Below are 12,719 nucleotides of genomic sequence, written 5' to 3' on the forward strand. Positions count from 1 at the left end.
CTGCTAGGTGACGCTGTGCATTTTGCTAAACCGCGCACGGGCTTCAACGTACTCGGAGTACGAGTCTCGCTTGCGAAAGTGGCTCGTGTCCTTGTCGCGATTCATCGCTTTCATTTCCGTGTCGTACGCAAAGTGGTCGGTGACGGTCGTGGTCAGCTTGTAGTTGGACGCGACGGGGAGCCCATGGAGAATGCCGTCCATGTGCATCCGCTTGGCTTTTGGGATCGGTTTCGCGACGGCTGCACTTGCCTTGGCGGCGTGATGATCCACGATCTGTTCGTTGTCGTTGTTTCCAGGCCCTCCCTACCCCCACATCGGTGATCCATTGAGCAGGACAACGTCAGGCCGTACTGGGGAACATGACGTGGCGTTCGCCTGGGCCAACAACCTAGTCAACACCCCCCCCCCCGCTGTCAACATACGAGTTGTGTTGAATGGGATGATGATGCGTACGCGGCAATGTCCTTGTCCTTGGCCAGCGGCGTCGACAGAGCCGACGGCTCCAGCTCGAGCTGCTTGGCCTTCTTTACGCCGTGGAAGGGCTTGGGGGGTGCGGCAAACAGAGCTTTCTCCGTCTCGACATTCGCCTGGTTTACTTGCGACGTGCTTTGCCTATGGTCGTCCACATCACGCAGACGCCCACGACGCCATCGCCCGGCCCTACCAGTCGTTCACGTGGCCTTGAAAGACTGGGTTGCACAGCGAGATGGTCTGGTTCAACGACGCCAGCTCCCGATCGAGCGCATCCCCTTCCACCCACGACGCTCCCTTCTTGGACGCGACGTGGTGGCTCATCTTGGTCCAGAATGACTAAAAATACCCCCGCCAAGTGTTGTGCGTGCCTCGATTTTTGATGCGGATGAAACCAACTCCCCATGGCAAGGACGTTGCCATTATGGTGGTGCTACTCGTCCTACTCGTGTCTCCCAGGCTTAGACTAGCGGCTCAATGTCCATCTCGACGACGGATGCAGGGTACAGCAACTCGTAGTTGTTGAGCACTTCGGGATGCAGCACGCCAAACGTCCCGAGCTTGATCTTGCCGCCATCTCGGTGCCACACAATGTCGGCGCACCGGCCTTCAAAGAACGTCGGGTCTACACCGTCAACCTCTCAGTCGTTTGGCCACGCAAAATATTGACGCGGGAAACCCGCGAAGCATGCGCGTGACTGGGACGTACTGGACGACGGGATAATGGAGTAATAGTTCTCGGTGGCGTGTTCCGGGTCGAGCACGCACTGGACGCCAATGAGCTGCATGACGCGGTCGACTAGCCCGTGGATGACTTCGAAGCCGTCCGTTTGGCCCGTGTACAGCGCACAGAGGCGGCGGATGTTGGACGCGCCAACGTCGCTCGCGGGGTTGAGGACAACGACGTCCGAGATTTCAAACAGCTTGAGGCCGTCCTTGAAGCTCATGCCCTTGTTGTTTTGCACAGTCTTGAGCACGCCAGGGATCATGGTCGTGCGGACAACCTGAACGGCACATGAGCACGATGGCGGGTCGCGACTCGTACCTCGAATTCGATCGTGGCAGGGTTCGACAGCACGACCGCCGACGTGGAGTTATCGTGGCGGTTGAGGAACTTGAAATTTTCGTCGTGCGAGCACAGGCCGTGCGTGAGGAGCTCAATGTACCCCGCACGGGAAATTTCGTCGCGCAGGTGGTCGCCCAACTTGTTGAGCGGCTGGCCACCCCCGACCGTGAGGGTGGGCGGGAACGTGACAGGGATGTTGTCAAAGCCGTACGCGATGCCAACGTCTTCCATGACGTCGACTGCATGCAGAATGTCGGACCGCGTCGGCGGCACTTGGACTTCGATCGAGTGAACGTCGGGAAGGTACGTTGCACACAACTGCATCTTGACGCACAAGTCGCAAATGCGCTGCACATCGAGGTCGATGACGGGGCGCTTGCCAAACAACATGGAGTGGATGTCGTCGACCTTGGTCACAACCTACACGAGCGATTCGTCGGTACCATGCAACATTTGTCATCGACGTCATGCGAGCGCTCGGTGACGGCGACAAAACCACCACCACATGCGGATGGCACAGTTAAAAAGGCGGAGAACGTACTTGGCGATTGGACAAGTCCGGCGTGACTTCGCGGTGGCCATCCCGCTCGTACATGACTTCCACGGGCTCGACCGTGAACGGGGCGTCGCAGTACTGTGAGAACATCGCGATGACAGTGTTCAGGACAATGTTGGCTTTCGTGATGTCCGTCGCCGTGCATTCAATGAAGACGTTGCGCGTCGACAATTTGATCTAGATGGCATCGTCGTCAACGCGATTGTCATGATGGCAGAGAGGCAAACCTTCGAGTGCTCCGAGTTGATGATGGGGGGCAGGGATAGCACAGTGCGGTTCTTGTCGTAAATGACAGGGTACGCTGGGAAGTCGTAGATGATATCCGTGTACGGCTTGAGGTGCTTCGAGTCGGGACTAGTGCGGTAGTGGTCCAAGAGTTCCTTTGCGTTGAACACGCGACTCTGGCTAAGCGGAACAAACGAAATGTCCGACGGGGCTTGCGCTTCGTACGTGAATGGCCCTTCGATCGTGTCTAAGTCGTGCGTGCCGATGGCGACCAGTGTGCGACGACGGCAAATGTTCTGGTGCAACTTGTCCTGCAAATCAATGAAGCTGTCGTAGCGCGCTTGCGTGAACGTGACCCCACGCAACACGCACGACACGGCGTACGGACGGATAGTCTCCAATCCGTTGCCATGCTTGACCGTGAGTCGGTGAACTTCGTGGTTCTTGGCAGGGACAACTTGGAACACGGGTGGCAGTTCTTTCTTCATGAACACGCGCAACGCACGCGCAATCCCTTCGACGCACAGCAAGTCGTATCGGTTAGCCGGCACATCAATCTTGTAAATGATTGTGTCGTCGGCGCCAATCGCGGCATTCACTCCCTGTTCCTTCTGCTTGATTTGGCGTTCGCTCGTGACGTCGTCCAACTCGATGCCAAACTCAAAGCAAAGATGATCGAACTCTTCGTCTGTGAACGTCTGGCCGATGGCTGCGAACAACTCATCGCGCTTCACTCCTACGGTCGGCATCTTGGTGTCGGTCTTTCTCGCGATCTGACGTCGCAAAATCTGCGCCACCGCCACACTAGGCGAGTGACTACAAAAGTTGACGACGAAACGAAAAAGATCTCATGCCATGATATACAGAAACCTTATTCATAAAATCCCAGTTTCGTCGTTCATACATAAAGACACAGAAGAGTATACTACTATAACGTATGTATTGCACACTACCCCGTTGGTCATTGACCAATCGATGGCTGTGATCCAAGGGAACAATCCTCGAGCACCCGGATAATTTTTATCCGGATGACATTACTTACCATGTGATTGGACAAAAAGTCTGGAATTTTCATAACCCAAAGGTGAATGAATCGTGCACGTCTACGGAAAGCCTGCCGACGTTCTCCATCCCGGCAAGCGGTGTGAAGCTCAGTCAAACTCGCTACATGCACCGCCAAATGATTAGCATAGTAAAGGCTCCAGAATGGAGTGACAGGGTGGTGGGAAGAACTGACTGTTTAGGCTTGCAATATAAATACGCTCGTGTGACGTGGTTTGAGTATACAATTTTATGTTGACTGCATGTGCCACGTTCCCGGTGTTCTCGACCAGAGGGGAAAATATATACTGGATGGAACGATTTGATTGGAGTAGTTGGTAGGGGTAGGGAATCCGCTATGCCATTTTATATTGAAAGTCACTTGCGAATTGTATTGAAGGTGGGTGGCAGCCATGAATTTAATGCGTTTATCTCGCCTGGATGCGTCACTTCAGAATTTGATTCCGTAATCACACAACTACGCCGGCCCAAGCGACTGCTTACTAATCACGATGGATCGATATGGAAATCATCTCGGCGGCCAACACAACCAGCACGGCCATCACGGCGGCAACCCGCCGCTCGGACACCACGCGATGGGCGCCAGCAACGGCTTGAACATGAGCGGCCTACCGCAGCTTAACATGGGTGGAATGCCGTCGATTGGCAACGGCTACGACATGGGAGGTTATGACCACGGCAACAGCTACATGAACCCAACGAGTTACATGAACGTTCCGCCCCCTGTCATGCACTCTCAAAGCGGAGGCAGTGGCATGCAGTCGCTCTCGTCGTCTGCCACGCACTCGCCGATGCCAACCACGTCGAGCAACGCCCCAAAGGCGTCCAAGGCGAAGCCCGCCGCCGCGGCGTCGCGAAAGCGCAAGACTCCAAGCGAGACACAATCGAACCCTGACGCACCTGACAGTCCGACATCCTCCAAGGGTGGTGATGAAAACTCAGAAGACCCCAAGGCCCGTCGTCGCGCGCAAATCGCCAAGGCCGCTCGCAAGCATCGTCAGCGCCAAAAGGACGAATTGGTTGCCCTCCGCGACAAGGTCAAGGACCTGAAGGAGCAGATCGAAGTGTTGCAGAGCTCGGAGCCCTCCGAGCACGATACCGAGATTGGGTGGAAACAAGAAGCTGAACAGCACGCCGAGATTCGTGCGCGTGTCGACCAAGAAAACGAGTTCTTGCGCAAGACTCTCATGGAGCAAATGAAATTCATTCAACGTCTGCAAGACTACTTCACCAAGCAACCACTGTTGAACGCGCCGTCCCTGAACAAGATGCTGACGTCGTCGCCGTCGATGGGGATGTCTGCGCCGCCCGCGCCAGCCCTCATGCCTCCACCCACAATGCCGTCGTCATTTTTCCAACTCCCCACCGTGTCGTTCCGTGATACTCTCCAAAAGGTGGCGGACGAAGGCATGCAAATGTGCACGGAAAGCATTCAGTATTGCCAAATGTTCCGCGCGCCTCAAGTCCCCAACATCAACTACCTTGGCATGACTGTCCAGTACGAAGTGACAAACGACGCGATCAATGTGTTTTCCCGCCTCACGATCCCGCACATCAACTTTGTCGGCGCCGCTGACAAGATCTGGGACTTGTACACGTCGCGTCAGTTCCATTTGGACTTTCCCCTGACCGAATCGTACGAAGTGCTCGACACGATCGACAACGACACCAAGTACACCCGCACCATCCTTAACCTGACGCTGCCAAACCCTGACAAGAACGGGAACTCCAAGTTCAAGTCGGAACGCCTCCACATCGTGAAGCGCCGCAACGTCGGCAATGCAGTGTACATTGCGTCCCGAAGCGTGAACGACGATCCATCGTGGCCGTCGACGCCGTCGTACGTGCGGCGCAACATGAACATCGGGATGATGCTTCGAGATACTATGGACGAAGGCCGTCCTGCGACTGAGTGCATGTGGTGTATCAAGGTCATCATGGACCAATTCACCGACACGTCCGTGGTCGCGAACCGACAAGACACGATCTTGCCCAACTTGTTTGAAGTTACCCCGGCGTTTTTCAAGGCCATGGTGGAACGAGTGCAGCAGCAGCAGTAGAGTAGATATGTCGTTGATGGAGGTTTTCATCTCATACCACAATTTCCTCAGATTGCGATGTTCACAACATCAAAGGTCATACTCGCCGTGCCGGCTTGCGAGTATGTGCTGGGCAGTGGAAGGCATGAAAGAGTGGACGGGGGATGTTTTCATGATGGGGTGGACGACAACGACATTGTCCATGCAAAGTTCTCAAGCTAATCTTCACAAGTCAGCTCGATCAGGACAAATCACACACGTCCGAGACGCGCTATAAAATCTCAAGCAGATCCTCAAAAGACAGAGGCTCGACCTGTACACATCCCCTTCGCTCACTGTGCTCGCCGTGCGATGAAGTTTGGTGAAGGGATGGATAAGGTTGGCGACGCGGTTCGCGCTTCCTCAGATTCACCCGCAGGACGGTGGTTGTGCGCAGCCAAGTGAAAGAAAGGTTTCACAGTTCACCGGATACACGCGATCGTATCCGTATCCGGACAATGTATCCGGAACTGCCGACTTCAGGAACAAATTCAAAAAACGTGCTGAAAGGATAGGAAGCTTTCGAGATGATGAGTGTAGAAGGGGATGCAAGCGCTGAAGGATGACTCCTATCAAAAGAAACTCCATGCGATGTCAGCTTGATCACTAGGACTTCCCTTCGCTCAATGTGACACATCGCGGATGTGTTTGTTCGTCTGGAAGGGGTTTTACCCAATTACATCACTTCAAATCTTGGATATGCAGAATTACATCCAATTAAACAAGGCGGCATCAGTATATTAGGTTTTGTATGGGATTTTCGGCAGGGGTCGAATTTCGAAGCGGAGCACAATCTGCGGATCAAACGATATCTTGGGTTTGGGGTCGAAGCAAGAACATGGGGCAAGGACAGAGCGGCCTCGGCGGAAGCAAGAAGACCGACAAGAAGGACGACCAGCCCAAGAAGAAGAAGTTCGAACCTCGAGGGGGAGCGATTACGCGCAAGCGCAAAAAGAAGAAGGGTCCATCGGCGGCTACCCGCATCCCTGCGGTGTTCCCAACCGCCAAGTGCAAGCTCCGCCTGCTCAAGCTTGAACGCATCAAGGATTTCTTGTTGATGGAGGAAGAGTTCATCAAGAACCAGGAAGTTATGAAGCCGAAACAAGAAAAGGACGAAGAAGAACGATCCAAGGTCGACGACCTTCGCGGGACGCCTATGGGGGTTGGAACGTTGGAAGAAATGATCGACGACAACCACGCGATCGTGTCTTCAAGTGTCGGGCCCGAGTACTATGTGAGCGTCATGTCGTTTGTGAACCAGGACCTGCTGGAAGCTGGGTGCTCCGTGCTGCTCCACAATAAAGTCATGGCAGTCGTCGGGATCTTGTCCAACGACACGGATCCCATGGTAAGCGTGATGAAGGTCGACAAGGCGCCGCTGGAATCATACGCGGATATTGGGGGGTTGGACCAGCAAATCCAGGAAATCAAAGAAGCTGTGGAGCTGCCGCTTACACACCCCGAACTGTACGAAGGGATTGGAATCCGACCCCCGAAGGGTGTGATCTTGTATGGCGAGCCTGGTACCGGCAAGACGCTCTTAGCCAAGGCGGTGGCGAATCAGACATCTGCTACCTTCTTGCGCGTTGTCGGGTCTGAGTTGATTCAAAAGTACCTGGGGGACGGGCCCAAGTTGGTGCGCGAAATGTTCCGCGTCGCCGACGACCACGCGCCGTCCATTGTGTTTATCGACGAAATCGACGCCGTCGGTAGCAAGCGGTACGACTCGAGCAGCGGCGGCACGCGTGAAATCCAACGTACCATGTTGGAGTTGCTGAACCAACTCGATGGGTTCGACGAACGCGGCGATGTCAAGGTAATGTGTGCACGATGACGGTGTTTTACGATGGGTATGTGCAGGTGATCATGGCAACGAACTCAATTGAGAGCCTGGACCCGGCGTTGATCCGTCCCGGGCGTATCGACCGAAAGATTGAGTTTCCTCTGCCGGACGTGAAAACGAAACGCCGCATCTTTGCCATTCACACAAGTCGCATGAGCTTGGCGGACGATGTCGACCTGGAAGAGTTCATCATGTCCAAGGACGAACTCTCAGGTGCCGACATCAAAGCCGTGTGCACCGAGTCGGGTCTCCTTGCCCTCCGCGAACGCCGCATGCGCGTGACCCAGACGGATTTCAGAAAAGCGAAAGAAAAGGCGCTGTACAAGAAGAAGGCTAACATCCCCGAAGGCTTGTACTTGTAATAGCAACGACTAATACATCAGAAGAACGGACGATTTGAGGGATGTCAAAGCTGTCATCATGCGCAGCACCTCCGCGATTTGCTCGTCAGTCGTACCAACGTGGCGTTGACGCCCTCCCTCCATTCGAATCTCTCTTCGTGGCCATCGAGCTCCGTCCGACGCGGCCGCAGCGTCATCACTTGGATTTGTCAAAGTGCGAATATTCTATCAATTCAATTCCTCCAATTACCTGTTGATTATTGTCCCTTGGATATTTCATCATTCAATGAAAGTATTGAAGATTAATCTTAATTTCTGTATAAACGAAAAATGTAAGCATTATTTGTGATTATAGTACCTTGGGCTATATCTCGCTGAATTGGATATATTCGTGCTCGAACTTTACCGAATCGGAATTGAAGTTGGCCTTCGGCGCTGCTCATTGGCTGAAATCCAACGCTGTTGACAATACATTCGATCCAGAGATTTTGGGTTGGGTATGGTGCCATTCTCGGTTCGATCTTGCAACATGAGCGCGAAGAATAAGTTGACGGCCGCGGACAAGCCCGCCGAGAAGACGTTTCAGTTCCAGGATGAACTTCCTCCATTGCCACTTCCGTCTCTGGAGCAGACCATTGCTGCCTACATCAAGAGCTGCGAGCCGATGCTGACGCCGTCCGAGTTGGAACACACGAAAGGGGTGTGCCACGATTTTCTCCACGGTGTTGGGCCGCAGCTGCAAGCAATCTTGGAAGAGCGAGCGGCGTCTGAAAAGAACTGGCTCGAAGAATGGTGGGAAACATTCGCCTACATGAAGCCGCGATACCCGTCTGCAATCAACATCAACTGGTACGGCGTGGTGCCGGGAACGTGGGGACCGCGTGAAATGAGCCAAAGCGAAGCCGCTGCCATCTTTACAGTCGCTCTGTTGCAATATCGCAAGGAGTACCTCGCGTACGTTTGTCATGCCAAAGGAAGTTTGCGAATACTTGTCATTTTCATGATGACTTCTACTAGGGAAACAATTCCGCCCGAGAAAATGATGGGACGGCCGCTGTGCATGCACCAGTACACGCGATTTTTCAACTCGTGCGTCATTCCAGGTGAAGATTGTGATGAAATCGAAGTGTACGAGCATAATCAGCGCCACATTGTGATCCTGCGCAACAACTGCATGTGGGTTCTGGATGTGTTGGACGAACAAGGCAACTCCTTGGCATTGCCAGACCTCGTCAAGTAAGCTAAACAACTTGTACATCCCCAACGTTGCCGATTCTCATGGCACTGGAATGTAGCGCCTTTGAGGCGGTGCGCGCCGAAGCAACGGGGCTCTTTGACCTCGAGCGGTACCCGCCCGTGAGCGTCCTGACGTCTGAGAACCGCACAAACTGGGCTAAAGTACGTCGAATATTCATTTATCGTGCTGATGACAGGACTGCGCAGGCTCGTACGTATCTCATTCAACTCGACGCGCGCAACAAGCAATCGCTCGAGATTATCCAGAAGGCACTGTTCGTCGTCGCCCTCGACGAAACATCCCCTGCCAACTCGGAGCAAGTGGCGCAGAACTGTCTCTTGGGCGATGGCCGCAACCGGTATGACCACCGCCGACACGGCATCTCCATCTAGGGTCTCTGAAGGTTGATGTAGTTGGTACGACAAACCAGTCGTTCTCGTCGTCCATGAAAACGCCCGCACGGGAATCAATGGCCAGCACGCATGGGCTGATGCCCTCGTTGTTGTCCGCATCTTTGCGTACTGCGCCAAGTACGTAAATGACAACTTCAAGCAGTTCTTTGCGCACAAGACGGTCGTGGGCCCACCCAAGGTCAAACCGCGTCGTCTCCAGTGGACGATTGACAACAACGCACTCACTGCGATCGAGTGTGCTTCGGCTGCAATTAGCAAGCTTATCCAGGTAAGTTGCTGAGCAACGACAGCCGGCAACCAAGCAACTCGATCCAACACGACGGGTGCAGCTGTCGGTCGCATGGATTGAAATGGAACTGCTGGATGCGTTATCCTGGAGCAAAGGACTCGAAGTCATGCAATGTTTTTTGATCGGTAGGCGAGCGACTTGTCGACGCTCCTATTTCAGCACTATGGCCACGCCTTCCTCAAGCGCTATAAGCTGTCCCCCGACTACTTTATCCAGCAAGCCATTCAACTAGCGTACTACAAGATGTATAAGGAAGTGCCGGCCGTGTACGAGACAGCGCACACGCGCTTGTTTTATCACGGGCGCACCGAAACCGTTCGGTCGCTCACGAGTGAATCGCTGGCGTTTGTCAAAACGATGGAGTCGACTGCTGAGGTACTTCGAGACGTGAACATGAGCAATCCATGCTGATTTGTGCATTTTGCAGGCGTCGGCGAAGTGGGAGGCGCTCCAAACGTCGCTCAAACGGCACGGCGAAGTGCTGAAGAATAGTTTGATGGCACAAGGGATTGACCGCCACCTCATGGGCCTTCAGATCGTGTCGGAGATGTCGGGCATCACGCCGCGGCCGTCGCTCTTCACCGACAAGGCGTACGAACTCACCAAGCGATACCGCATTAGCACGAGCAACATTAGCGGCACGGCCGGTGCGAGTCCGATCTGGGGCGGGTTCTCGGCTATGTACAACGATGGGTATGGAGTGTGCTACGCCCTCCAGCCGGACCGTATCAACTTTAGCATCACGGCGTACCACACAGACCCGAATACGAGCGCCGTCAAGTTCAAGCGCCACTTGGAAGCCGCGCTGTTGGACATGGTCGAGTTGTGCTTGAGTCGCAACGTGATTTACGTAGGACAGTCCAACTTGTAAACTACACGGAATGCATCCGCTTTCACATGTTTCGATGCAGTGCACTGGCAGGAGCGACGCCACGGACGCAACGACTTGGTTGGCCTCGCGTTCGTCCAAACACCGCGCTGGTGATGTGCACGAGTTCATTCCGTTGCGGCGACCCCATGGCGTTTCTATTGAAGCCCCTCTCGACTCGAACGCTTGAAGCGACCTGTCTGCTTCTCATCAACGTTCACGTGCCACCACGAACGCTTCCTCGTGAAGGAAGGGACCTGCCAGCCCATTTTTTCGGTTGATGGGCTTGCTCCATCGTCGATTCGCCGTTGCCGGCGACAGAGACGTATGTCCCCATTGCCCGTCTTCGTATATCCTGCACAAGATCTTCCTTGTCCTGTCGGGGAATTGCAGTGTCCAGGGTGTCGTCGTACCTTGTACCTCTAAGTAGGGGATCGGCCACTTATATAAAAATAAATAAGAATCGCATAAATGCGCTATTTAAACGATCCGTAGAATCCCATTCAATTAATCTCAATTAATCCAAAATGAACCCTACCCCCTATGCAATCGTGTCCGTCCATGTAAAGGGTGTGCTGAGTGACCAATCACACGTGTAGTTTAAAACCATACAAGTGTTCAAAATGTCATTGTCGGACTGGCCGTCAGGTTTGTTCACGTCGTCAAAGCGGTTGATGTTGTTGAAGTGGGTCGTCTATTAAAATAGATACGTAAATCTACGCTAAATAAAATTGTCGGACTTTCTTCGTTGTGTTGGCGCTGGTTGTGAGCATGATCTAGATCGGCGGAGGCAGGAGCGCGATCCGCGGGACAAGGTGTTGTCGCGGCCACCCGTGTTGGGCGAGGAGCCGGAGAAGGCGACGGAGAGCCATCTGCCTGGGCTCTTGAACGAGGCTGTGATGCAAGTGCATTTGAGCGACACGCGCCGCCTTGACGGCAATCGTCCATGGACTTGGCATGATAGGTCGGCGCCAAAGACGTGATCGTTTCGGACGCGCCAGACGTTGAACCATACGCAGGCGCGGAGCACTGACCAGAGATAACGGAACGCGGCTCGGTGCGTGTTGGAGGCCGTCTTCGGCGTCGAGTAAAGGTAGCCCGAAAGTGTAGTTGGCAAGACTACACCCAAGGGGGCCGTGACCGCATGGAGCGTGTTCCACACGTCCTTGATGAACTCGCAGTCTACGAGGAAGTGGCGGTACGTCTTGTGCTCGGGGAAAAAGAGACACGCTTGGTCGGCCCTGTTGAGCCAGTGCAAATGAGCACGGAACTTGACGGCGCGGAGCATCACTTGGTAGACGAAGTCGGCGTACTTGGGTAAGATGGCGTCGGGTAGTCGGAGCTCGGAAGCGGAGGCGATAGCGGCAGGCGTCTTGTAAAAGTCGTCGTCGACGTCCAAACGGCGGGTCGGGAGCTGGAAGTTTGTCCTTGGCGGGGCACGGCTGCAGCGGGCGTCGGCCGATGTCATCTGGGTCAACTGCTTCGGCGCATTGTGCAGGCGAACCAGCCATGGCGGCTTGAGAGTCGGGCTTGGCAGCGGGCCAAACTTGAAGGCGTCGACTGTCGTTGCAAGCCAGCTGAGCCACCCAGCGTTCGGCGTCACGTGTGGTCCGAGGGCTCTGCTGCTGCACTTGTCGTTTACAGCTTGGATGAGGCGTTGAGTTCTTGTCGCGAGCGTCTCCGTCGGGGCGTCGGTGAGCATCAAGGCGTTGACGTGCTGAGCTTGGGTGATTCCGATCGTGGCCATCGTTCGTGTGTACCGAATGTGCCATCTTGTGGTCTTTTCTACGTAACTACTTTTATCTACGGGAAGAAACTGGTTGGACCAGAGCGGTTGTGCGTGGACCAGCGGCGACGGCGCCGGGAGAGTGCTGGGCCCCACGCGCCTATCGAATCAGTAGTTGAGCATGAATTGGAACCGGCCGGGCACTGCCGACGACGTGAGCAGGCGCCGTATCCTGGCCAGCGTGGGGTCAGCAAAGGCGAGGTCGGCAAAGTTGCCCCACGGCGCGTAGGTGTTGGCGATGACGGCCATGCTTGGCGACGACCAGGCGGGGTCCGGGGACGTCGTAAGCGCGGCTTGCAAGAACCGGAGCGAGTGGCCGCCGTGTCGCGCGGACCACGTGAAGAACGCGGGCTTGAGGCCGAGGCCGGCGCGATGTTTCGGCGCGAAGACGATGTTTTGGAGGAGCAGCCGGTGTTCTTGTGCACCCTCGCCGATGACGGGCTGTTCACCGTTGATGAACTGGAGAATCATTTTGTCAATAGAA

At 54.7% G+C, this 12,719-nt stretch overlaps 7 protein-coding genes across 7 annotated transcripts; 3 read left to right on the forward strand and 4 right to left on the reverse strand.

The window, feature by feature from the left end:
* Nucleotides 1-3: 3 nt before the first annotated feature.
* H310_10982 (hypothetical protein) lies at nucleotides 4-795 on the reverse strand (the record flags this gene model as incomplete). Its single annotated transcript, XM_008877509.1, has 4 exons — nucleotides 4-303; nucleotides 352-388; nucleotides 454-612; nucleotides 665-795. The coding sequence occupies 4 exons, from the start codon at nucleotides 793-795 to the stop codon at nucleotides 4-6; spliced, it is 627 nt and encodes a 208-aa protein (XP_008875731.1).
* Nucleotides 796-870: 75 nt separating this feature from the next.
* On the reverse strand, nucleotides 871-3,117 carry H310_10983 (phenylalanine-tRNA ligase, beta subunit). Its single transcript, XM_008877510.1, has 5 exons — nucleotides 2,321-3,117; nucleotides 2,079-2,270; nucleotides 1,517-1,957; nucleotides 1,181-1,475; nucleotides 871-1,096 (listed from the first exon to the last, which is right to left on the reverse strand). The coding sequence occupies exons 1-5, from the start codon at nucleotides 3,065-3,067 to the stop codon at nucleotides 933-935; spliced, it is 1,839 nt and encodes a 612-aa protein (XP_008875732.1). The 5' UTR covers nucleotides 3,068-3,117; the 3' UTR covers nucleotides 871-932.
* Nucleotides 3,118-3,764: 647 nt separating this feature from the next.
* Nucleotides 3,765-5,468, forward strand: H310_10984 (hypothetical protein). Its single transcript, XM_008877511.1, has one exon. The coding sequence runs from the start codon at nucleotides 3,872-3,874 to the stop codon at nucleotides 5,438-5,440; it is 1,569 nt and encodes a 522-aa protein (XP_008875733.1). The 5' UTR covers nucleotides 3,765-3,871; the 3' UTR covers nucleotides 5,441-5,468.
* Nucleotides 5,469-6,264: 796 nt separating this feature from the next.
* Nucleotides 6,265-7,898, forward strand: H310_10985 (26S protease regulatory subunit 4). Its single transcript, XM_008877512.1, has 2 exons — nucleotides 6,265-7,274; nucleotides 7,319-7,898. The coding sequence occupies exons 1-2, from the start codon at nucleotides 6,297-6,299 to the stop codon at nucleotides 7,661-7,663; spliced, it is 1,323 nt and encodes a 440-aa protein (XP_008875734.1). The 5' UTR covers nucleotides 6,265-6,296; the 3' UTR covers nucleotides 7,664-7,898.
* Nucleotides 7,899-8,099: 201 nt separating this feature from the next.
* Nucleotides 8,100-10,671, forward strand: H310_10986 (hypothetical protein). Its single transcript, XM_008877513.1, has 7 exons — nucleotides 8,100-8,596; nucleotides 8,660-8,878; nucleotides 8,938-9,040; nucleotides 9,086-9,237; nucleotides 9,293-9,560; nucleotides 9,711-9,956; nucleotides 10,009-10,671. The coding sequence occupies exons 1-7, from the start codon at nucleotides 8,142-8,144 to the stop codon at nucleotides 10,450-10,452; spliced, it is 1,887 nt and encodes a 628-aa protein (XP_008875735.1). The 5' UTR covers nucleotides 8,100-8,141; the 3' UTR covers nucleotides 10,453-10,671.
* A 554-nt stretch (nucleotides 10,672-11,225) lies between these two features.
* Nucleotides 11,226-12,196, reverse strand: H310_10987 (hypothetical protein; the record flags this gene model as incomplete). Its single annotated transcript, XM_008877514.1, has 2 exons — nucleotides 11,226-11,378; nucleotides 11,465-12,196. 2 exons carry the CDS (start codon nucleotides 12,194-12,196, stop codon nucleotides 11,226-11,228), a joined length of 885 nt encoding a protein of 294 aa, XP_008875736.1.
* Nucleotides 12,197-12,343: 147 nt separating this feature from the next.
* H310_10988 (hypothetical protein) lies at nucleotides 12,344-12,706 on the reverse strand (the record flags this gene model as incomplete). Its single annotated transcript, XM_008877515.1, has 1 exon — nucleotides 12,344-12,706. The coding sequence occupies one exon, from the start codon at nucleotides 12,704-12,706 to the stop codon at nucleotides 12,344-12,346; it is 363 nt and encodes a 120-aa protein (XP_008875737.1).
* Between the last annotated feature and the right edge of the window lie 13 nt (nucleotides 12,707-12,719).

Source organism: Aphanomyces invadans, assembly GCF_000520115.1.
Source record: "Aphanomyces invadans strain NJM9701 unplaced genomic scaffold supercont1.29, whole genome shotgun sequence".
In the NCBI taxonomy this organism is placed as follows: domain Eukaryota; phylum Oomycota; class Saprolegniomycetes; order Saprolegniales; family Verrucalvaceae; genus Aphanomyces; species Aphanomyces invadans.

Coding starts and splice junctions, on each gene's coding strand:
- H310_10985 (XM_008877512.1), top strand. CDS start 6,297: ATGGGGCAAGGACAGAGCGGCCTCGGCGGAAGCAAGAAGACCGACAAG. Junction 7,275..7,318: donor ACGAACGCGGCGATGTCAAG/GTAATGTGTGCA, acceptor GGGTATGTGCAG/GTGATCATGGCAACGAACTC.
- H310_10983 (XM_008877510.1), bottom strand. CDS start 3,067: ATGCCGACCGTAGGAGTGAAGCGCGATGAGTTGTTCGCAGCCATCGGC. Junction 1,958..2,078: donor CGGACTTGTCCAATCGCCAA/GTACGTTCTCCG, acceptor TCGCTCGTGTAG/GTTGTGACCAAGGTCGACGA. Junction 1,476..1,516: donor CTGCCACGATCGAATTCGAG/GTACGAGTCGCG, acceptor TGTGCCGTTCAG/GTTGTCCGCACGACCATGAT.
- H310_10986 (XM_008877513.1), top strand. CDS start 8,142: ATGGTGCCATTCTCGGTTCGATCTTGCAACATGAGCGCGAAGAATAAG. Junction 9,041..9,085: donor ACCGCACAAACTGGGCTAAA/GTACGTCGAATA, acceptor AGGACTGCGCAG/GCTCGTACGTATCTCATTCA. Junction 9,238..9,292: donor TTGGGCGATGGCCGCAACCG/GTATGACCACCG, acceptor AGGTTGATGTAG/TTGGTACGACAAACCAGTCG.
- H310_10984 (XM_008877511.1), top strand. CDS start 3,872: ATGGATCGATATGGAAATCATCTCGGCGGCCAACACAACCAGCACGGC.